The 24458-nt window shown below is 41.2% G+C and overlaps 1 protein-coding gene and 1 non-coding gene across 15 annotated transcripts in view; both read right to left on the reverse strand.

The window, feature by feature from the left end:
* Positions 1–1106: 1106 nt before the first annotated feature.
* On the reverse strand, positions 1107–1179 carry Trnak-cuu (transfer RNA lysine (anticodon CUU)). Its single transcript has one exon. It is a non-coding gene; the product is annotated as a tRNA-Lys (tRNA).
* A 4237-nt stretch (positions 1180–5416) lies between these two features.
* Positions 5417–24458, reverse strand: part of Prim2 (DNA primase subunit 2) — a 306703-nt gene continuing 287661 nt past the window's right edge. For all 14 annotated transcript variants that reach the window (XM_076557989.1, XM_076557988.1, XM_076557977.1 and 11 more), the window contains 2 exons: positions 15673–15741; positions 5417–6008 (listed from right to left, as the gene is read on the reverse strand). In XM_076557989.1, the coding sequence (XP_076414104.1) occupies positions 5784–6008; positions 15673–15741 (294 nt within the window). In that variant the 3' untranslated portion in view covers positions 5417–5783. The remainder of the gene's footprint in view (positions 6009–15672; positions 15742–24458) is intronic.

Genomic DNA, 24458 nt, shown 5'->3' on the forward strand with positions numbered 1-24458 from the left:
AGAACTCAAAGCAGTTGCCCATTGAAATCCTGAATAAGTATCGATAGTGTGGTGTACATATTTCAATTTTCCAAATTCTGCAAAGTGAAACACGTCCATCTGTCAGATTTCATTTCTCTGAGTACCCTTTGGGTTACATCCTGCTGTTAATGGCGTTTGATTGTAGAAGGAACAAGTAGGACATTTCTTTACTATTTCTTTGGCTTGTTGCCAGGTTATGGAAAAATCCTTTTTTAAACCTTTACTATTGACGTGATGTTTTTTATGAAATTCTGAGGCCTCCAGCACATTTCTTATCAATAATTTATCAATCTCATCATTGCCTTGTGCTAGAGGGCCTAGCAGACCAGTATGGGATCGAATGTGAGTTATATATAAAGGATGATTCCTTTTCCTGATTGTATCTTGTAATTGAATAAATAGTAAAGTTAATTCTGAAGCATCAGGGATAAATTCTGCAGTCTCAATATGTAACACCACTCTTTCAGCATACTGAGAGTCAGTTACTATGTTGAGAGGTTCTGAAAAATCCATTAATACCAACAGAATAGCATACAATTCTGATTTTTGAACTGAATTATAAGGACTTTGAACCACTTTACTTAAATTTTCTGATTTGTAACCTGCCTTTCCTTCTTTGTTGGCATCTGTATAAAATGTACGAACTCCAGATATGGGTTTTTGCCGTACAATTCGAGGCAAGATCCAATCAGCTCTCTTTATAAGATCAATTCTATTGCTTTTGGGATATTTGCTGTTAATTTCTCCCAAAAAATTACTGCAAGCTCTTTGCTAAGGTTCACTTTCTGTCCATAATTTTTCAATGTCCTCCTTAGTTAATGGTACGACAATTTCTGCTGGGTCTGCCTGCTAATTCACGAAGTCTCAATTTTCCTTTGTAAATCAAGTCAGAGATTTTTTTCCACATAAGTTTTTAATTTTTTATTTGGTTTATTTGGTAAAAATATCCATTCCAATATAATATCTTCCCTCTGCATTAATATTCCAGTAGGAGAACGCCTAGAAGGTAAAATAACCAAAATGCAATCCATCTTTGGATCAATACGATCTTATTTAATAAGACGGTTGGTTACATCAATATCTGGCGCCCAACGTGGGGCACGAACCCACGACCCTGAGATTAAGAGTCTCATGCTCTACCGACTGAGCTAGCCGGGCAACTTTATTTATTAACATACAATCAAAATCACATTTCAGTACAATTAGAATACCACCACAATTGAATAAGTATTTAATGAGTTGAAAGGGACGATCAAAGAGAAGTATACATCACAATGTCTTTTTAAATAAGCAATCTCAGTACCCTCTATGGCCCGTGTGGAGGCTAAAAACAAATATACCATGGGCATGGAGGTAGTCGGGGAAGTATGTGCTGATTCATTCCCTCATTACAAACAGCCTTAAATGCATTGTTTGCTGAATTTATTTTCTTTCTATGCTTTCGGCGTACAAATAAAATAAGGCAAAATCTTAAAGAGTTTCCTAATTCTATTACCGTGAACTGAAAATCCTAGCGTGCATTTATTAGCAGCATTATTTCACTACCCCGTCATCAGTGTTCAAACACAGCACTGCAAAGGTAGGCTGGGGGAAATGCAGATGCTTTGTATGGAGACAGATTCTTCAGCTGTTGATAAGATGCTGCAGTGACAATTCTTGGATAAAATAAAATGTCAGGAAGCAACAGACAAAAAGAGCTTACCGGATAGAAAGCAAATCTAATAACAGGAAATGGTATTGCCTTTGGCAGGAAGGTCAGATAAGTGGGAAGATAATTTCCTACAGGTGACATGATTTCCATAGAGTCACAAAGCTAATTGTCTACCATGCCAATTATGGTGAGAAGGCTTAGATGAGGGCAAAGACCTGTCATAAAAGGACTCACCACTGAGAAGGCAGCCAGACGCTTTGGGTAAATACCGATTACCGAATATAAGCTGGCTACTGTGTGAGAAAACACTCTGAGACAATCATGTCGCACTGGAGGCCCAACTCCCAGACGATGCTTAGGGTTTTCAGGAGCAGAATAACTAAACCTTTCAAGTCAGACCTGCTGAAAACAGAATTTCCACCCTGGTGCTGTCTGTGTTGAAAATGAGACACACCAAACTATGTCCCTGAAATAGGTTCCCAGTCTCACTCTTTTGTCAGCTGGGATATTTATCACTGTGACACAGAGCCCCCTGTTTACCCCGGAATCCATAGGGAGTGTTGGACCCCAAAGGTTTAGGGTCTCGAGTGAGTACCCCAAGAACCCAGACTCCAGTCCAGTTGATGCAACAGCACGAGGTTTTTATTGAAGTGACTGTACAGACTGGCAAACTCTTGTCCTGGGAGCAAGAGTTGCATCTTACTGCAGGCCCATGGGGGCTTTTAAAGGAAAAACCCACAAAAGCCATAAGATTACAATTCCCATACAGTTTCGTTTCACAAGATCATGGTCTGATCACAGAGTGGGTACAGTCATGTCAGCATGTACATTCTTCCTGAAACCTCAAGGGGGGGTATCAGGGCGGGAGTGGAGTTTACACAAAGGTCACAGTGGTCCTTCCTGGAACACTTGCAACTATCCCAGTCACAGTTGAGCACATCTCTTAACAGAAATCTTTTTACATTGTTACATTGTTACAGGGGTGATTGAGTAATGTTTGAGTCAGGTGGCCCTTGGAACTAGTTTTCTTTTTAGTTCCTTATTTCCTGGGGCTTGGGGGTGTAAGCCTGAAGGGTTAGGGTCTTTCAGGGAGGGCCAGCCTGTGCACCTTCTCGCCCCATCCTCGGCCACCTTTAGGAAAGCAGCTAACAAATGGGTCTAGTTGTTCCAATGGTTTGAGGCCTCTGGACGTCTTCTCCCTCCCAGCTGCGAAGCCAGCGTCACAAGCAGAGCGGCTGTCAAGCCCTCACTTAATGGGCCCTTACATTTAATGTCAAGCTGATGCCGGTGGGAGGAGCCCTTGATTAAATCTGCAAACTGCAGCCTAACCCAATGAAAACTTTAGTGTTGTCTCATTTCATCTTCCGAGCTGAAACTCCATGTTTCCTTCTCGGCAAAGAAGGACAGAAATTTGCATGGACGGCGCTGAGCATCGGTGTCGAAGTGGGGTAGAGTGAGCAAACACCCTCGCATGACGTGACAGATCCCTAGCTCGCTATAAATCTGTATGAATTAAAGACCTTCCCCAAATGCTTTATTCCACTCCCAACACACTGAAATTCTGTAACTATTCTTTCTTATGACCACAATACTACAATGAGTCCCAAAAAGTTTACTTAAACTCTTCTAGTGTTCTTTTATGTGCATGACAACTAAGAGCTTTGTATCCTCTGGGCAGGATGAAAACTACTGAGCAATATAAAAGAAATCCAGTAGCACCTCCATCAACAATGCCATCGCTGTAGCGACAGAGCCCCACCTTGTTTCTCTTTCTCCAGCTGTCTCATCTTGTCTTCCAGAGCCACGCCCCCTTATTTGTTACAGTGACGATCTAGAATACTCTCATTCTTTTTCACAGTGACGATCTAGAATACTCATTCTTTTTCACAGAGACGATCTAGAATACTCATTCTTTTTCACCGGCTGCTCTTTGAAGAGGCCACTGTCTTTTGGATCTTTTTTCTTTTGGGTTTCTCCTATATCATCCAATTCAAACAAGTCTACCTTCAAGAAAACAAATCAAAATTGTCAAGACCCATGAAGCATGAAAAAAATGAATTGCTTTTTCCAACCTCCCAAAGCAGCAGAAAAACATTCATTTCTTTTTGTTTAAGCCTCTAACTTCTACACTCTTGATCTGCAGACCTAATGAAAATTTACCTATTCCTCTGTGTAACTTCTTACTGAGACACTGCACTTGTGACCAGGATCTACACTAGCATTATTCTGAAATTTGACTAGAGACATAAGAGACATTTAAGAAGATGACATACAGTCTTAAAGCTGCCATTAAAAAAAAAAAGGCACTAAGACATATCTACCATTCTGTCCGTGGACTTCTGCCTCATGAAACAAGGACATGGGGCAGCAACAAAGGATGGCCCCACACAGCACTGTCACCTACGGAGATCTTGAGGTTCCTCATTGAACTACATAATGAGATTGTGTCCAATGTCCCCTACTGCACTACAAGAGACCTGCATTTGGATGTTCAATGTTCTAAAGCTAACTTAATTCTGCGGTTAAAAATAGCTCCATGGAGCACTGTACCAATAGGTACCTCTTCCTTTTCAGTCCTTTCATAAGGATATAGCACATCCTAAGATTGAAATGGTGCTGCTCTGAACAGTCCAGTTTTCTAAATACAATGTCTTTTCGACTTAGATTCTGATTCACAAAGAAAAAGGACCAGTACACGCCCCCTTACCAGAAGACTGACATGGATTAATGGACTCGTATTTTTCCGCACAGTTGAAAATAACCCATTCTCATATATAACAGACCCAGGTCCTCTGGGTGAGTGGGGACGCAGTGAAGGGATCCGGCCATTAGAAGATGGCTCTGCTGAACACTGCTCTCATGGGCTGACCAGGCCCACCTCGCCTCCTGGCCAGAGGTGAGCCAGGACTGGGACTGGATGTTGCAGGTCTGTGGCCATGCACAATGTTTGCCAAGTCCCGCTGCTTGCACTAAAAGGAATGCTGGTTACCAACGCATCTGGAATTCAGACTTTAGACTTGAAGCCTTCTTGCTTTTGTAAGAAGCAGCTGGAAAACGATAGAGATGCAGAGCACCACGACTTACTTAACAGCGGGTCCCTTGACGTAACGGCAGTAATTCTGTCTCTCCAGTCGCCGTTCATTTCAGTGAGCCTGCTGCCGCTCACGGGAATGGAGCTTCTCCTTGCTGATAATGAATAACAAGCAGGCCATGAAAGAAAGAAAAGTCTCCCGTCTTCACGTGTGAAACCTGACTGGGGCGATGAGGGAATGCAGCAAGGGCAGAGCACAGACGCACAGGCAGATAACACGGGGCTGTAGGCCGGGCTTGCTTTGATGGAGCGCACTGACTACAACCACCACCAGAAACTGTTTCAGTACCTCTGAAGTGAGGAGGCAGCTTGGCTGATCTCAGGGGGTGGCCTGCACAGGATAGCAGTCCCGAGCTGCACACACCCCAGAGGAAGAAGCTGGGCTTGGGATCTTTTGAACACACTGTCAGCATCCCCACTCAAAACAGAGGAAGGCTTTGCCACTCCCATGAGTCTCGTGCACTGGTGTCCTTACCATGGCCGTGCCCACGTCAACAATACACAATCACTCAGGACTCCATTCACTCCTTATACATTCACTCAGAGCTTCCTCTGCTCCCCATAACGAGTGACAGTGATAGGTATTTCAAATGCCATTTCAAATAAGTAATGCCTAATCTGCTGTGAAATGAGACTCCCAATTACACAGATAGTCATACTCATGTTGATATTTATTAGCAAAAATACTCCAAAAGAGAAATGGGTCAAAATTATACCATGTGAAACTTTAAAAGTTGGTTTTAGTTGTATTGCTGCTTAAGGACTTTAGTCTCTAAGTACTGTTTTAAACTCTGAAACAGGATCCAAATCAAAATATTCAATGAAAAGTTTCATAGGAACTCTGGCTTTTTTTCATTATGCTTTCATATGTCATATGGTAGCAAGCCTGCTTTGCTAATAAATGTGTATACATGAAGTAGGTGGGTAGAGGAAATTGTTCAGCAGGAAGGCTTTAAAAAGGCAAACCTTACAAACAGAAATATATTCACTGGGGGGAAGGGAGTTACTGAAGTGGCCACATCATTTACTAAAGTAATCTTCCAGTCCCTCCAGCTCCATTTCCAGGGAGGAGTTTAGAGAGGCCAGAGCAGATGAGGCATCCCTGGTCTTCTGGACACTGTGTTTGGACTGAGGCGTTTCTGGCTGGCTGGATTCCTTCTTGACGTCTTTGCCACCAGTTAGGATCCGCTGGCTCTCAAGAAAGAACTGATTCGGATGATTCAAAGAAAAGCCACAATCATCCACCTGTCCAAGGAAGTACATTTAAATCATATTAGCACACAGCAATGCTAGAAATAAAGCTTCGAAGGCTGTTGCCACCCTCACTCACAGCTGAACGCCTGTGATGTGGAGCCCAGCTATCCTCATCTGGAACACACAGCCCCCTACTTATCCCACTTCATCCAGCAGAGCTTCAGCTGAAGATCCCACAAACACCAGAGCTAGTACATGTGTGTGCTCCATCCAAACCTATGCAGTTGGCTCTAATTCCTGCCACCTACCCACTCTCAACAAAGCAGATGACTCAAAACAGATGAAACACCTTGGCAAACACGTTACCCCCGCCCGCCATGCTCACAGAACTTGAGCACCATTCTGTGACATTCTGGACAACAATTCAGCCCTCCACATTCAATGCACCCTCAACTTTTTTTCTTTATTAAGAAATTTTTTATTCATTTTACATACCAACTGCACCCTCAATTTTTAAGAGTATCCACATCATTTCAATGTCTGTTGATGAATACTCAGGATAAAAAGTATGTTCCACAGGGCTGGCTGGAAGTGCAACTTAGTGGTTGAGCCCTTCCCCAGCATGTGTACCACCTGGGTTCTGGCCCCTGCACAATAGTAACAGCGTTTGGGAAACACACCTGGGCAAGCCTATGTGTTAAAATGGCCATTAGTGATGCACAGGTTACTGCATCCCTAAGCAAAAGGCTTAGCACATTTCTGGCCAAGCTTTTCAAGTAGTATTAAAATCAACTTTGATCATTTTGATACTGGTCCCTGGTGCCAGTGAATTTCAGAGTTTAGGTCTGGCATATGTAATCTCATTTGGTATAATTAAAAGGCTGAAAAAGCAATCTTACTTAAGGCAACTTCTCTGTGTTAACTTGGGGCATCCTGTGAACTATCCTGTTGCAGGAAATCTTTTTAAATTTTCACTGTGACTTAGTGCTACTTCTTTTCCTCAAATACTGAACTTCGAGTAGTATCTCATATTTCTCATTACTCTGTATCACCGAGAACAGAGGAGCAAAGAGTATTATTCCCAGATTTTGACCCTAAAATTTACTGATGGTGAATGAAAACATCTTTCTCACAAGCAGCAAGTACTTCCTGTCCACTATGTGCCAGATGTCATAAACACACTCTCCTCCATGCACTCAGCTAGTGTCAATGTTTTTCAGGATTTTTAGGTAACACAACTGAAAAAGAGAGGTTAAAGATCGTGCTCAAGGTTACACTGCCAAGGATACAGATGGACATGAAAGACTGTCCTTGGGCCAAGGTCAATTGTGTACACAGACAACGGTCCTTCCTGCAAACTGCAGGCTTTTGCTTCAGTGATTCCTAAAAGATGTGGCAAAATATAACAGGAAACTTTGATTTAAAATGGGAATCTTCAAGTCACTGCCTTCACACTCCATTAGTGGGTTAGACCTACCACTTCTCTGAAACACAGCCTCACACAAACCCTGACCTTCTCACCTGCAGTTAGAGGTAACAGCAGACACCGCTTTGCTTGAGCTTTGCTTGGTTTTAAAAACATGGTATTTTAGATCAGAAACCATTTTGCTATGTCTTATTTATCTATCTTACTATTCATTTATTTACTTTTTAAAGATAGTGTCTCTATGTCTTTATAGCCTGGCTGGCCTTGCATTTGTAATTCTCCTGTTTCGGGCTCATCAGTAGCCAAGGCTACAGGTTTGTGGGCCTATTTTTAGCTTTTACCATTTTTTAGCACCTCACTCTGTCTTGAGCTGGCCTGTACACAATAGGTATCTAATAAATATTTACTGAGTTGAGCCCAGAACCAGCCTGTCATACATTTCATGCCTTATTATATACATGGCTGTGTTATAATCAGCAGTTTTTCAGAACATGAGAATGCATTTGACTAAAACTAAGACTAAAGAAAATCATAGCCTTGGAACTGATGAGCTGAGAAATCATTCCCAGCAATGGAAAGGGTGAGGGTACAGGTAAAGGTCCATTCCTCTGGCCGATCAAAGAAGGCTTGGTGGGGCAGCGCTTTTGAGCTGGGCTGGCAAGGTGCAGAGGGCAAAGGCTGGGAGGAGGAAGCAGCCAGCAGCCCAGGGGCTGCAGGCGCACAGAGCAGGGGAAGAGGAACGGCACTGGGAGCCTGCAGTTCCCATGGCCTGGTACAAAAGGCTCCTAAGAGATCAGAAGAAACAAGGTTACAAAGACCGGCAGGGACCAGACCTCGGAGGTCTCAGAAAGCCAGGGTCTGTCTAGACATAACTCTGTAGATGCGAGGGAACTGGAATCGTAAGAGTCCTTAGGGAGGAAAGGGGTATGATTAGATCTATATATTATCTTATGGTGGATTAATCCAGATTGCTAGGGAGAAAAGGAGTCACTGTGACTCAGAATGAACACTCAATGTGTAGAACATGAGCCAGAAAAAAAGGGGGGTTTCCTGCTAAGTCAGCACTTCTAGACTTCCTGATTCTTTAGTTAATTAATAAACCTTGGACCAGTAATTGTAGTTACATTACTGTGCTAAGTAACTGGTTGTTTATATTTAAGTTTAAGAATTATTCCACAGATCACCAAGAAAAAAAAAAAACTTTATCATTTTAACAATGGGGCTGCTTAAATTCTAAGTGTTTCCTCAACGTTTTATGATAAATTTATAATTTTATTAACAATGGCATAATTTGTGAACTTCTTTATCTGATTTCACCCAATTTCTGAAAAACTTAGAATGTTTCATGAGAAGGTTAAACATTTCAATCAGAAGGCATCACATTTTATAAACAGAAAATCAGAAACCTGAAGGACACTACAGCTCCTTTAAATTGAAGCCCCACCATGTATAGATGGGCAAACTGATGCTTCCAGAGGTTATGGTTTACTCAGTCATCAAGCTAGTAACTGGACTTATGTGAACTAAAATACATCTCCAGCTACATCACTCATATTTACTGAAATCAACATATCATAGAAACAGTTGAACACCACTGTTTACTATAGCACTATTCACTATTGTGAATGCTATTGGAAAGTATGGAACCAACCTAGCCATCCAGCAACCAGGGAATGGATAAAGAAAATGTGGAATACTTTTAGGTATTATAAATGAAGTATATCATCTGCAGGAAAATGGATATAATAGGAGATAATTATAGTAAGTAAACTGAGCCAGTCTGAAAAGACAAATATCCCCTTTTCCTTCATTTGTGCTTCTCAGATTTTCTACATGCATTAAAATCCTGTATATGCAGATGAAAGGAAAAACGGAGCTATCGAGAGGAACAAAGGGTGAGAACGGGAAGAGACGTGCTCAACACACTACACGTTACAATGTCCTTCTGTAACACAATACCACATACAGATAGAACTAAACAAAACCGAATGCCAGCCTTTTGACTAGAGCACTTCCATTTCTTTGAAACTGTATTAAGAGGCTTTATGCAAAGTCAAATCAACTGACAATGAAAGTCTTTTAAAACTTGGCTTTAAATGTTATTTTTTAAAGATTTTTTTTAAGTGTGTGCATGAGTGTTTTGCTTGCATGTATGCAAGCATCCTCGAAAGACAGCAACAGATCCCCACGAACTGGAGTTACAGGCAGTTGTGAGATGCCAAGTGGAGCTGGGAACCGAACCTAGGTCCTCTGCAAGAACCACCAGTGCTTGTGACTGCTGAGCCATCTCTCCAGCCCCTTTAAAGATTCTTAAGAAGTCTTTTTAAAAAAACCTCTTAGAAAAATAATCTACCCTGGAAATAGTAATATAGGGAGGATTTTCTTTATTTACTATGAGGAATTTTTCTGCACCTTCCTTCAAGTTTGTTAAAGTGTTCAATGCACCCATCCTTAAAGAAGATAAGTGAACTAAATGACGTCTCAGAACTTGGTGTGAGCAAGAGGAAACACAGTAACCTTTCTAAGCCTCACTTTTCTTGGCTATGGAATGGGCATAATAATAGTGCTATGACATCAGGTTGCTGTGGAGGGAAACTAATGGAATATGAATTTTTAAAAAGTTGTGGTTCTATGGAATCCAAATCAAATGTTCTAAGAGTCAAGAAAGGTAAGCAATTAAAAAGGATGTAGAATTCCCAAAAGGATAAAGTTATCATTGTGTGTGTTTTTTTTCCATTTTAAAGAAACCCAAACTGGAAACTGGTTGCATATCACAGGTGTGAAAGAAAGATGGAAATGAATTTAACCATAAAACTATACTCAACAGTTCTTTGCTTAGGTTAGCAAAGGTTAGCAAGTGAAAGGCAGATAAGTGTCTTAACTCTAATATATTTAAGGACTGTACTTTTTCTGAATGTCCACTTTAATACTTTTACTAAGCATTTACAGCAGAGTCCAGGACACTGAGATAGGCTGATACCAGGGTCCCTACTAAATCCCTCAGGCATGCATGGCCCTGACTCATTCTGCTAAATTTGTGGTCTGGAAGCCGTCTGTTGGTGTGATGAACTTTGTTCTGACTGAACTGCACTTCTCGGGGAATCCTGTCTCTCCTTCTCATTCTGAAGAAAGCATATATGGTCTGTGCAGTCTTCCATCTTGCTCAGAAAAATAGACTTGACGTTTGTTTAGGTAGAAGGTACAAATATAAACCAGACCAAAAATGACAGTAAGCACTCTTTAAAGTCAACTTGTGGAAGTCATCCCAACTCCTCATTTTGCAATTCCCAAGGGCCAGTGGCTATTTTCTTTATTACTCACCAAAACAAACACAAATCTACTTTTGATTCCTTGCCTTGACAGAAACACCTGCGTTGGGACTTTTCATTGTCGTACTCACACATCTCCTGTTTCCTCTTTTCCCCCTTTCTACTGGCTGCTACTGTTAGTGATGGTTTCTTTGTAGCTGATTTTAATAATGTTTGGACATGGTACTGGGAGAGGGGACCACTGTGGTGCATTTTCATTTTTACATATTTTTGTGTTACTGTGAAATAGCACTCAAGATAAACAGTTTCTAAAGGGAGAAAGGTTATTCAGGCTCACAGTTCTGAGATTTCAATACACGGTCTGTCCAGTGTCTGCTGCTCCTGTCCCTGTGCTAAGGTGCATCACGAAGAGGGAACATGTCAGAGCAATGACCAGCACCCCCATGTCAAGGGCATGGTCTCCATGAAGTCACCTCCTTCCACTAGATCCTACCCCCAAAGGCTCTACTCTACCCTTTGGTACCATGAGCTGGGGATGGGTCTTTAGGGAGAGGTTTTCAGAGGTGAAGCATGTGACATACTAACCTGGAAGGTTCAGAGAATGGGTAAGGATCAGCAGGTCAGCATAGCTGATGATAATGTTTTATAGGACACATTATAAATTTCAAATTTTATCTTCAGAGAAATGGGAATCTACAGATAGGTCTTAACGAAATAATCAAATTTGATTACTGTAAGTATCACCCCCTGCTGTGTGGAGAGGGGAAAAAAGTGGAATGGGGCATGTGTAGATTCTGAGACATGAGTTGGGAAGCTATGATGGGGTTTGAAATGAGACGGTGGTGGGCGTAGCTTCTAGCCCAGAAGTCGACTGCTCTCTGTAAGGCTGATCCACATCAGTCAAGACACTTTTGTGCATTTCATATACCCCATGTAAGACTTCAGAAAAATGTGATGGGTTTCCACAAGACTTCTGTAGCAATTTAGATGATGGGGAAGAAATTATGTTCAACTACTTGGAAAATAAGTCTCTAGTCAATATTCAAAGGGATCGATTTCTAAAAAAAACATTTTCAATTAAGACTTAGAGATTAACACAAGGCCTGGTGTTTCCATTTACAGTCAAAGCATTCAAGAATGCAAATGACGGGGTGCAGCAACAATTAACTGTTTTGAACACTGCCCCTTAAAAATACTGAGGCAGACAGCTCTCAGTAGGTCAGCTTTTGACACCCACTGAAGGAACCAATACATTCCACATGATGACCTTCACGCAAATGTAGGTCTCCTATTTCTGCCACTGCAAATGTAGATCTGAAGAATGGAAGCAATACTGTTTTACCTATGGGGGATTCGGGTTTTTATCAAGAGGTTCTGCAGTGACAGCCTGTAATGAGGCAGCTGGTGTTACCACACAGCCATATGGAGCAATCTCAGTGCTGCAGCAAATGGTATCAATTAACGAGCTCATTCTAAAAACTTGCTTTAAGTGAATTTCATCAGAGAGGCCTGAGGAAAATGAACCCCGAGGTTTACTGGGGAGGGAGACAGGATGGCAGAAAGTGGGTAATAATGATAGATTCTATTTTTACACTAGAAAAGTAGTAAGTGGAGATATCCACATCTAAAAATCTATAAGTAATAGATCTAATGAATACAAACATTTACATGCAGTTTAAGTTACACTATTTCCATAGATGAAAGGACTTAGACACATGTCTTCAGTAAACTAAGGCTAGGTTTAAAACTGGCAAATCATACCCCTAGTTGTGTTGGTTACCACAAAAGCACACTAAGAATTCACTAGCCGGCTGGTGGTGGTGGTGGTGGTGGTGGTGGTGGTGGTGGCGGCGGCGGCGGCGGCGGCGGCCGCGGCTCACACCTTTAATCCCAGCACTCAGGAGGCAGAGGCAGACAGATCTCCGTGAGTTTGAGGCCAGCCTGGTTTACAGAGAGAGATCCAAAACAGGCACCAAAATTACACAGAGAAACCCTGTTTTGAAAAACTAAAAAAAAAAAAAAAAAAAAAAAAAAAAAAGAATTCACTAGATTGAGTGTGGCTCACTTGGTACAGTGCTTGTCTATTATCCCAGAAGGTGAAGGCAGGAAAATGAGGAGTTCAAGGTCATGCTTGGGCTACATAATGACTCTGAGGCCAGTCTGAGCTACACTATAAAAAAACAAACATGGAAAAGGGGAGGGGGAAATAACTTAGTACAGCTCAACTTTTTTTTTTTTTTTTTGTTTTTTTTTGTTTTTCGAGACAGGGTTTCTCTGCGTAGCTTTGCGCCTTTCCTGGAGCTCACTTGGTAGCCCAGGCTGGCCTCGAACTCACGGAGATCCGCCTGGCTCTGTCTCCCGAGTGCTGGGATTAAAGGCGTGCGCCACCACCGCCCGGCCAAGTACAGCTCAACTTTAAGCCTAATTTATTTATTAAAATTAAAGATTAGATAGAGGGTCTCAGATTTTGAAAGTTTGGAGGCCTTTTAGTTAAAAGGATCACAAATGATTGAGAGCATATATGAAATTAAAACTCTCAAACTGAGCCAGCAAAGTAAGAAATGCAGTCCTGTTGTGTAGTAGTTTTCTCTGAGATCAAAATCTTCCATGTTGGATGGAAGCTTGTGAGATAAAGGATGGCAAGGTGTGGGTGCACAACAGGATGTCCTAAGGGGGAAGCTCCCTAAGACACAGATGTTAAAAGGGAGGTGAAATATTCCATCCTGCAGGGAAGCTCCTTAAACTCAGGAAGTCCCTGAAACTGACCAGATTCACTAGGCCCCCTTCCTCTATCAGAAACTCTCAGAGAAGCTGAGATTCCTGGAAGAGGCAGATAAGCCAAGCTGACTGGAAGAAGTAAAGACCAGCCAAGGTACCTAAAAATGTTCAGACCAAATGAAGCACCTGAAAAGGGCACACTCTCACCTGCTGAGCTACATGTAGTTTATGCAGTATGCTCTAGATTGCCAGCTTTTGTGAGCTGGCACCCATGCTGGGGCTGGGCTTTGGTGATGCATGTCGCTAAGTCATTCCTGCTCCCGGAAGCAACACCACTAAAACTCATTAGTTCTCCAAGTTGGTGGCATCTGTACACTGGTCTCTCGTTGGTGCCCTATCTTGGGTGAACAGACGTTTGTTCACCTCTTCCCAAGAACAGTGTCACACACACATCCTCATGGAGCAGGGCAGTCAAGGCTGGTGCTGAGAAGCCCAGTCATAGGATGCTGTTGCAGGTCCTGTCATGATCAAACTAAAGAAACTTTGTTGTTGCTTACTAATTTTTTTATGACAAATACTTCAAATTTTATAAAAATAAGTTGTTTCAAAATAAAGAGTAATATTTTCCAATTAGATGTAGGAGACAGGATTCATGGTAGGCCCATCTCTAGCTCTAGGTGTTCCTTTGACCAACTGAGGCAGGTTGAGTGAGTTACTTGGATTCATAGTTTTCCATACATAAACTATAGTTTATGTGGTAGATCATCTAACCTCAACAGTGCCTCAGTGTTTAACATTTCCTGTCTGGAATCACCTCAGCTGACAGTCCTCCAAATCTAGTACCAGACACAGAACATGACTAGACTACCAGGCTGTGATGACTTAGACAGCCCAGGTTCAAATAAGTTCCATTCCAAGTACAACTTACCCACGCTGCTCAGCTTCTCTATGTTATATTCATTAATAGCTTACAATAGAACCTGCTGTAGGGCTCAAATGAGCCAATGTGGTCAATGAACTTAGTGGCATGCCTGACATGTGTCAAGGGTTCCACAAAGGCCTTCTTGATAAGACAATTTCCCTATGAACACTTATAAAGAAATTAAGCAATTACATAGTTAGCATTTTAAGTCATCTTTTGACAACCTAATGAAAAATATGAATATAAAATTTAGCATAGTAGCTGATAATGAATTCAAGAAATGCAGTATCTTTGTGGGGAGACTCAGGATAATATCACAATCCACTGCATATAAGCATTCATTGACAAACTATTTTAAGAGGTGCACAGCCCCCCCCCCCCCAGCCCATTCTTAGATGTGTGTCCCAGGTTAGGAATCCACATTCAAATTAGTGGTTGTCAATGAGGGGTCAGTGGGCTGATTTTGTCCTACAGATGTTTTCTGTTGGCTTGCATAGCGCTGTCAATTTTGGCCACATGAATGCCCCTAGCAGTGCATACATTCTTCAGTACACCATAGTTTGGACCATGTTTCTCCCAGCTGCAGCCAACGTCACCTTTCTGGGTTATTTATCTAATCACTGCAGGCCTCTTGAGCTTGTGAGTCCTGCTTTGTGTATTTCAAGCCTTTCTATGTCAGATGGAATTGCTCAGCACTCATCTTAATTACCCTTTAGGACTTTCAGTGCTAAGGAGGCAAGCAAGATAATCACCACACTTCTCTGATTTCCTTGCAATTACCAATTCCACACATAAACCATGGTTCTACTATGCAAAATATGAAACCTGGGAGGCAGATTAAACTACTATCAAGTGGCAGCCACGGATACACCAGACTTTCTTCATGGAGGATGGAAAAGGCCACTGGTTCACCTGGACAGGTATGGCCAAGGTTCCAGTTCTAATCTAGTTCAGGGACTGGCAGACTAGGGCCTTTAGGTCAACTCTGACCTGCTCTATAAACGAAGTTCTATAAATTCACAGCTAGGACTGTTTATTTATTTTCTATGGCAGCTTTTGCAGTGTTGCAACAGACATCAAAAAGCTTCTTTACCCAAAACCTCAACAACCTTGGTTCTTGAACCTGGATAGGGAGTGGTGGGTGCAGAATGGTAAGATCCTTTTATGATGTCTCTTCCTCGTAATATTTCTGGTTCTGCAGGACCCATCTCAGTTCTCTGGCACTTTTATAAATCTTGTAAGTTATATTAATACCATGTAATAAATCTCTTTTTTGTTGAAATATGGAGAGCAACTTTCACTACTACAACTAAAAGCACCGAGCAAAACACAGAGTAACCACCACACACATCAATCTATAAATTTAAACCGTTTACTTACGTTATGTGTCATCTCGAAGTACTTCTGACAGGCTACCTGGTAATGAGTCCCCTTTACTAAATCCAAAATCTAAAATGAATGGGGGAAAGGAAGAAAGAAAAAACACAAGTTAAGTTTCTTCTAAGCCACTGTGGTCACAGTTGTTGGCCTTCTCATAATCTCCATTCCAGAAAGGAAACTCAATAAATAAACCATGTAGTGTGCTGTGCTTGTGCAGCCCGGACACGACAACGATGCTGAGATGATCCAGAAGTGATCTAGCTCCGCATTAAAACACAGAAGGAAAGTGACAGCCAGTGATCTTTCTTAGCTGCCACCCATGGATTTTAATAACGTTACTTTGACAGCAAGATGAGAGCAGATCCTGGTGTTTGACTTGGAGGGTATTGTCAGCATATCACATTGCAGGATCTTTTTAAAAAACGTGGACCTATAAATCTACTAATCTAATAGTAGAGGCATGAAGCAATAAAATACACTCTTTAGACTTACTTTCACATTACCTCTTTATACGAATGCAGCGCTAAACACTGTTGTGAACCCATCAGGAAAACTGAACCCAAACCCTCTGGACCAGCGTAGAGAGGCAACAACTTACCTTCAATCAGATTGTCTTTTCTGTAATGAAGTTACTTCTAGTAAAACCCAGCATAATGTGTGAGTGAATAGCCTATTCTGAGCACCTATTAGGGACGCCATCCTATCTTTTGTAAATACAATTTTCCTTCCAATTGTACTTCATGTAATCTCTTCTGAGTGGCGTAAGCGCCCATCCTTATCAGGAGAGCACAATGGTAGCTGAAACTTGTAAAGTTTCATTGCCTTACGCTACTTCCAAATAAATAAAATATACATGTTTGACCCATTTATCAAGCACAGAAAAATGCTGGAATTAAGAGTTAACCTCAAATGAAAGGAAATGGAATTCTAAAGAATTGTTCATTTGTACCCGCCTTCCAAAAGCTAACCTTCCTGCCACCAAAGAGATGAGCACAGTCCTGAATTCCTGCTGTCCCCACCACAGAATACTGCCTTACAGTTCTGTCTAGAAGGAAGTTACAGGTGTAGAGGGCACTGTGCACCAGCAAGGACTTGCTAAAGGACTGTTTTCTTCCGACTGTCTTCTATCCAAATTCTCTATCACTTTCAATTAACTTTTATCTAAAAGGTTTGGGTAAATATTAACCTGTCACAGAACTCAGGATTCTGTCTAACTCTACGACTCATTGTTCCTCAATTAGAAAAAATGAAAAATAAAGTCATTAAAAATAAATGACAATACATGAATGAAGTCACAAAATTTTTAAGTAATGCCAACACTTTGAGCTTATACCTCAACACTTCCCACATAGCCATTAAAGCTGTGTAGTGATAAACTTGAAATTAATTACTAGATAACAAAAACAACAGATTGACATATATGAATTATCATTTCAAAGAAGACTTCAAACACAAATTTTAAGATTTGATGCCATAAATTATCTGAAGATGAAATAAACTCACAGAAGTAAAGCTCAAGAACCATGTGGTATATTTATGTTCCTTTTATGTGAAATCAAAACCAGGGGATGGTGTGGGCCGCCACTGGCTGGGTCTTTTGCTATCAATGAACAATCAAGGTAACCCCCACAGGCATGCTGGGCAGACCAGCCTGATCCATATAATCCTCCATTAAGACTCTTCCCAGGTGAGTCTCGGTGATGTCAAGTTGTCAGTTAAAACTACCCAGCACAGGTGACTGTACACATGTAACAAAGTTAACGTGACAAGTAAGACACAGACTATAAGAAGTGTGGACTTAATTGAAAATGCCAGTGGTTTTTCTTGTTGTTTGTTCATTAATTTCAGATTAAGAACACAGCTATTAAAAAAAAAAAAATGCCGGCTGGGCGGTGGTGGTGCATGCCTTTAATTCCAGAACTCGGGAAGCAGAGGCAGGTGGATCTCTGTGAGTTTGAGGCCAACCTGGTCTACAGAGCAAATTCCAGGGCAGCCAGGGCTGTTACATAAAGAAACCCTGTCTCGAAAAAGCAAAAGAACACAGCTATTTCTACCACTACCCTATAGAGACGGCTCTTCTTTAACAAAAATGTTTGATTTGAAACCACTCACCCATCTGTTTTAAAAGACTCTTACTAGTCATACTACAGTATATTGGAGATAATATATTTGTATAACTGTGAAGGTATGATGAAAACAAAGAAGAGTGGGTTTTCTTGTTGTTCTGTTTTCTGGTAAGAAAAGCTGACCAACTTAGAATTCAGGAGATGAAGCAGAGGAGGTAAAAGAGAATATGCAGGGGAAAAGCGAACCAAGGAGAACTCCAAGAGACAGCGCTTTGAGGCAGTTAGGTAGCAGTGTCAGATACTATCTTCACTAAGACAAGAAATGCATCCTGTCCACATAAAGATGCCTGGAGGGCTCATTAGGGACAGGATCGATTCTAAAAAGAATTAAGAAATCGTGTGTAGCTTACTCTAGCTTTCCATAGAAGAATATAGAAACAACTTATATCTTTCAAAATTAAAAAGAGAATGTCCATCTACGGAAGAACACAATTACTCAGAGTCCAGATTATGATGTATATTGTAGAAATGCAGGGAGACAGGAGGTTTCTCAGCAGGGGTGAAGCGAACCGACTCACTCCTAACTGTACAGGACAGACTAGGGACTAGGGCAGCTGGTGGCCTCACCAGGATGAGAACAGAGGCAGTGGTGGGAAGTTCTCAGACTTGGAGATCAAGTGTTCCCTAACAGTCAGACAGTGCTTCTTAGAAACAGGCACTTTCCATGAAAATGTCCAACGAGCCTGTTCGGATGCTTTAAACAATGCACTACTCACTCTCAACTCCTCTCCTCAAATATCATGAACTAGGTTTTTAAAAAGAACTTATTCTCTAAGAGAAGGATATGAACTATTTAACAACAGGACTCAAGGCCCACATAACGTCTTTTCATTTTCATTTATTAATTGTAGAAATTAATGGGTTTCGTTACAGCACTTGATGCATATACATAATACACTTGGTCATCTTCAGTTCTTTATTATCTATCCTATCCCTCCTAACTCCTACTAGTCTCCTCCCCCTACTTCTAACCCCTCTCCTACTTTCATGTATTATCTGCACTGTGCCCTTTTCTTTAATTATGACGGTTACATGTACACACGCCTATAAATTTATCAATACAATCTGCTATGCTCTTAGGACTGACACCTGGTATTGGATAAACCAATTGGGGGGCTTATCCCAAGGGACACCGATTCTCCCTCTCTTAGCAATCATTACCTACCTGTATCTTTTCATCTAGGGGTGGGGACTTGTGAGATCTCCTTCATCAACACTGGCATGTCAGCTGGTGTTGTCATGGTTCAGGTCTTGTTCAGGCAGCCATACTGTTAAGGTTTCATGAGCGCAGCTTCCCTGTCCTACCCGGAAGGCACAACCTCTCAGCTGACTTCCTGATCCTGTGGCTCTCACAATCTCTCCACCCACTCTTAAGGAAAGTGGACATGACTTTTTTTTCTATGATTCAGCTCTTTCTTACATACTGACACTTACTTATCATATAAATACTCGACTTTTAGTTATTTGCTACTAGGTGACTAAAATCCACCAAGAAGAATTCTAAACTTTAAAAAATGAAATAATTCAGCTTTTTATCTTTACAAAAAAGTTCATCAGTTCATCAATTTGTATTTACTATGTTTAGTAAAGGAAATTAATTATATTTTACCCTCAAGACAAGTTACTGGTTATTTCCCTAAGAGAATTATTTTCCCTTCTCTTTTTTAATCATTATTTCTTACTTAAATTTCTTTTATATACTATATTTTGATCATGTTTCTCCTTCCTCCAAATCCTCCCAGGTCTTCTCCCTACCCACAAAATGTCATGTTCTTGTGTGTCTCTCTCCCCCTCTGTCTCTACCCCTTCCCAAAACAAACCACCAAACAAATGAAAACCAAAACAAACAAACAAAAAAAATCAATTAAAAAATACCCAAACAACCCCCTCCACCAAAAACAAAACAAAAACAAAAACAAAAAACTAAACACAGAGTTCGTTTGTGTTGGCTAAGTACTCATGGGCATGGTGCCTATCCTGGAGTATGGTTGATTTATGCAGTGAGACACTTTTGAAGAGGATGGATTTTCCTTTTCCTAGCAGGTATCAATTGCAGAGAGCTTCTTGGTTAGAGGTGGGACTTTGTGTTCACTTCCCCTTCTCAGGGCCAGGATTTCTCTGGTATGAACCTGGGCAAGGGTTATGCATGCTGCCACAGTCTCTGCAGGCCAGGCTAGCTTCAAGTTCATGGCCTTCTGCTTCAGCCTCCGAAGTGCTGGCACTGCAGACGCGTACCACCACACCTGGTCAGGAATTCTAATAAAGTGGCATGACCAAGCTGTCTTTAAAGACAAACGGAATAACTGTTTTTAGGATTTGAATGACTGTGATCTATCAGACTGATCTTGGCCCATCACTCAACACGTATGACAGTCACCAACACCAGTGAGAAATGCCACACGGCAACAGAAATAAACATAAACATCAGTGCAGAGCACACGGTCCAAGTCTAACTTGGAGAGCAGATGCCGCTTCCTCCCACCACTCACTCCAGTGCCTGCCAATGATGCTCAAGGAGGGCTTGGCAGCAGAAATCTGCCACCTGCCCACCGTTGGCTCTGGTGACTGGCGTGATGCACATGCACAGCTACATATGTGCCCCCACCAATCACACATACAGCTAGTGTGTGTGTCTCCAATCCAAGGTCATCGTCTGTCTGAATCTAGAAGCAAGAGCAGCAGCCTTGCTTCTTCTTAAGTAGCCCAGCTTTTCAAAACTAGCCCCCACACAGACTTTCCACTCCATTTCCGAGCCTCCTGATCTCAGAAGTGAAAGAAAAGCTTGGTGGAGGTGCGAAGTGTGGAATACATCTGCACACACTACTCTGCTTTTGTTTCTCCCATGCCTGGCATGGCACAACCAAGAGATGCCTCAGACCTCTGCTGTGACCTTCACCAGGGAGACCGAGGCCAGATTTCTCCTCTCTTGAAAACGCACTTCACCTAAGAGTACTGAGTAAATACACACAGCCTCCCGAGAGCTGCTTTCCTAACACACTGCCTTTTGATACCCCAAATCGGAGAAATTAACAATTCAAGAGCTAGTCAGCCCCATGCCAGTCAGTCACATGTCCTACATCTGTAGTGCGTGTAGAACCATCTGCTACACCAGACAGTAAGGCCAGGTCACACAAAAGACCTGAACTACTAATGTTCAGACCCCTTCACAGTAGATTGTCTAGTTTCCTACAAAGTATGACCTGCTCACAGGAGGGATACACATTAGCACAGACACATCTTAAATATGTTCAGAGTTACATGAAGCCAAGAAAATCTCACAACAAACAAAAATTGCAATTATGTGGCTGTTACAACTTAGATGAAAGAGACAAATTCTTAAAAATATAAATTGTCAAAATGGATCCAAAAAGAGATAGATCACCCAAATAAACCATAACAAGAAAAATATCAAATCAAAATTTAAAAACCTCCCAGTAAAGATAGTCAAACTTTAAACAAAGATATCGTGAGAAAACAACAGATGGAGATCCATATGAATGTATAGACAAAAGTCCTCAGTAACAAGCTAGCACGTCTGGGCTGTGGTCACAGTTCAGTGGGAGAGCGCTTGTCTGGCATCAGCAAGGCCCTGGGCTCAGTCCCTCATACCGAAAAAGTCAACAAAACCACAGCACCAGTAAACCAAATCCAGCAACACATTTACAAGGATTAAAAGGCAAGATCAAGTGCTAAGGTAGTGATACTAGGTAGTTCAAAATACAAAAATCAACTGAGGTAATACAGCACTTGATAAAGTGAGGCTAAACAAATGTATGTGACTCACTTCAACTGATGCTGAAAAGGCACCTGAAACATCCACTGTTTTTTGTAATTCAAACAAAAATTCCCACTTAAGCTAGAAGTAGGAGAGACTTAATCAAAATAATAAAGGATGCTTAAGAAAACCCACAGTAATAGTACACCTTGGAGAAGACTGAAAGCTGTTCCCTACCAGTAGGAACAAGATCAAGATACTTGCTATTCAGCACAGTCCTGGAATTTCTAGTCAGAGAAGACAATTACACAAGAAATACAAGGCATCCAGATGGAAAGGATGTAATACTGTGTCTATTCTCAGGAGGCCTGTTCTTACAGAATCCACAGAAACTTACTACAATAAATTAACCTAGCAATGCTGGAAGATACATGAATAAAAATCAGCTGTATTTCTAACATCAGTAATGAATGGCCAGGGAAAGAAGAAAACATTTCTATTATAAAGTACCAGGAATGCATTTAGTCATGAGGCAAAAAGACATGTATGCTGGGGAGTATAAAACACAAGGACGTGAACGAACTGAGTAAAGGAAAGGTGTCCTGTATCAGGGACTGGCAGGCAATGCTCCGATGTCATTACTACCCAAACACACTGTGTATCCACCCGAGTCCTGAAGGTGATCCTGAAACGCAGAGGAAATTAAACAGGCTCCAAATAGCCAAAACAGTATTTCAAAGGAGGGGCAGAATGAAGAACTCACACCTCTGGCTTCAAAACCCAGTACAAAGCTATGATATCCAAACTGTAGTATTAGTATCAGCACAGACACACAGACCAAAACAATTACACACCTTATATACCTATATCCGATTTACTATGTGTTATTTTGAAGTTTCTACCCCTGAGCTACCTTCATCTCTAGATACAGAGTACTTCTGTCAAGAGTACAAGACTACCAAGTAGCAAGCCACTGCTCCAATGACTAGTGTTTGGAAAACTGGGCATCAACATACAAATACAAAGTGACTCTCAACATCACACTGCACACAAAAATTAACTCAAAACAGATTAAAGAACCAAATGTAAACGCCAAAGCTATAAAGCTGATAGAGGAAAATCTAAGTGCCAATCTTCATGATCTCAATTCTGGCAATGGACTCTTAGATATAACACCAGAGACATGAGAAACAAAAGAATACACAGTGGACTTCACTCACATTAAAATCTGTTTCCATCAAATTGCATTACCAAGAAATTAATAACCTATAGAAAGGGAAAGCCCACTTTTAAATTATATGTCTAATAAAGACCTCTTATATGAAACTTAAGAAGAACTATTACATTCAACAAGGAAATAATCAACCCAACTGAAGTGAGCAAAACAAGTGAATAGACACCTCCTCAAAGATGGCATACAACCAGCCTATCTATAGAGATAAAAAAGAAAGAGTCACTGCAGTGGACTCTGATATAATGTGACTCATGTCCAGAGATCACAGGACAGACACAAGACACAAAGGAGAACAGGTGAGAAGACTCGGGAGAATGTCATGCATGATGCAGAATGGAAGATTACATTTTTAGGAAATACCGAAATAGGCAAACCCAGAGGACAGCAGGCTACTGGTTGCCAAGAGCTAGAGACTGACTAACACATCCTGAGTTTTCTTCTGAGGTGATGTAAAAATTAGAAACTTGCAGAGGTGGTGACTGCACAATGTTGTAATATAATGAATACATGAATTACACAACTTAAAATGATTAACTGTATATGAAGGCAATTTCAATGAAAAAACAATCAGATCTTTTAAAACCTTGTTTTCACCTGTAATTTAATTTTGTACATTATTCTCATCTTTACTTCTTATCTGCTGGTATTTAAATAATGCATTAGCTATTCCAAAAATCTAGGCATGTAAAACTGCATTCACTTCATTGTAGATGGATTTTTCTTTGGGCCACTAGCTTGCAAAAAAAACACATGGAGGCTTATTATTAATTATGAAAGCTTGGCCTTAGCTTAAGCTTGTTCCTAACTAGTTTTTATAACTTAAATTAACCCTTATTTTTTTAATCTACATTCGTTTACGTGGCTCAATTACCTTGACTCTGTACTGCCCATCTGCTTCCTCTCCATCTGGCTGGCATCTTTGCCTTCTTCTTCCCAGAGCTCTCTCTGTCTGGAAGTCCCACCTATACCTCCTGCCTAACTATTGGCCATTTAGCTTTTTATTAAACCAGTCACAGTGACACATTTCACACAGTGTAAAGGAATATTCTGCATCATTTCATAGCAAAGGCCTTCAATGAAAGAAGGAACCATGAAAAATTTCAACTCATTTTAAAGAAAAATGTGTCAAAGGAGCAGAAAGGCGGCGTGGAAGGAAGTGAAGTTTGATCTCCAGTGCCTGCCAGTGTGAGGTCTGGCCTCTTGTACCTCTGCGCCATGGCTGGTCCTTCTCCAAGTCCCAGATTCCTGATGGAGGAGACAGGGATCATGACAATGCCTTGTGAAGAATGAGTGAGACCCAGAAGACTCAGAGGGAGTGAGAAAGGGAAAAACACCGTGGTAACCATGGTTCCTGCTCAAAGGTCAAGCACACTGTGAATTATTACACAAGAAAGAACTACCATGGACTAGAAGCACTCAGGAATTAAAACAAAAGATACTTCCTTTTCCGTGGCCTAGACTGCCGTGACTCCCACATGAGTGCAGTGGCTGCTGTTTGTGTGGAAGCTCTGCCATAGCCACAGTACAAGGCATGCGACTTGGTGAAGCCAAGACCGCTCTGTGCATATACAACGGTTATGGGAACGAGCAAACAACTTGAATTCATGGCTTTCATAAAACATTACCAGCAGAGATTTTATTCTCAATATTTTGATCACATATTCTTAACATTTTGGTATCTCAAAACATAATATTTTCATCCTAGAATTTT

The sequence above is a fragment of the Peromyscus maniculatus genome, chromosome 21 (assembly GCF_049852395.1).
Source record: "Peromyscus maniculatus bairdii isolate BWxNUB_F1_BW_parent chromosome 21, HU_Pman_BW_mat_3.1, whole genome shotgun sequence".
Lineage (NCBI taxonomy): Eukaryota > Metazoa > Chordata > Mammalia > Rodentia > Cricetidae > Peromyscus > Peromyscus maniculatus.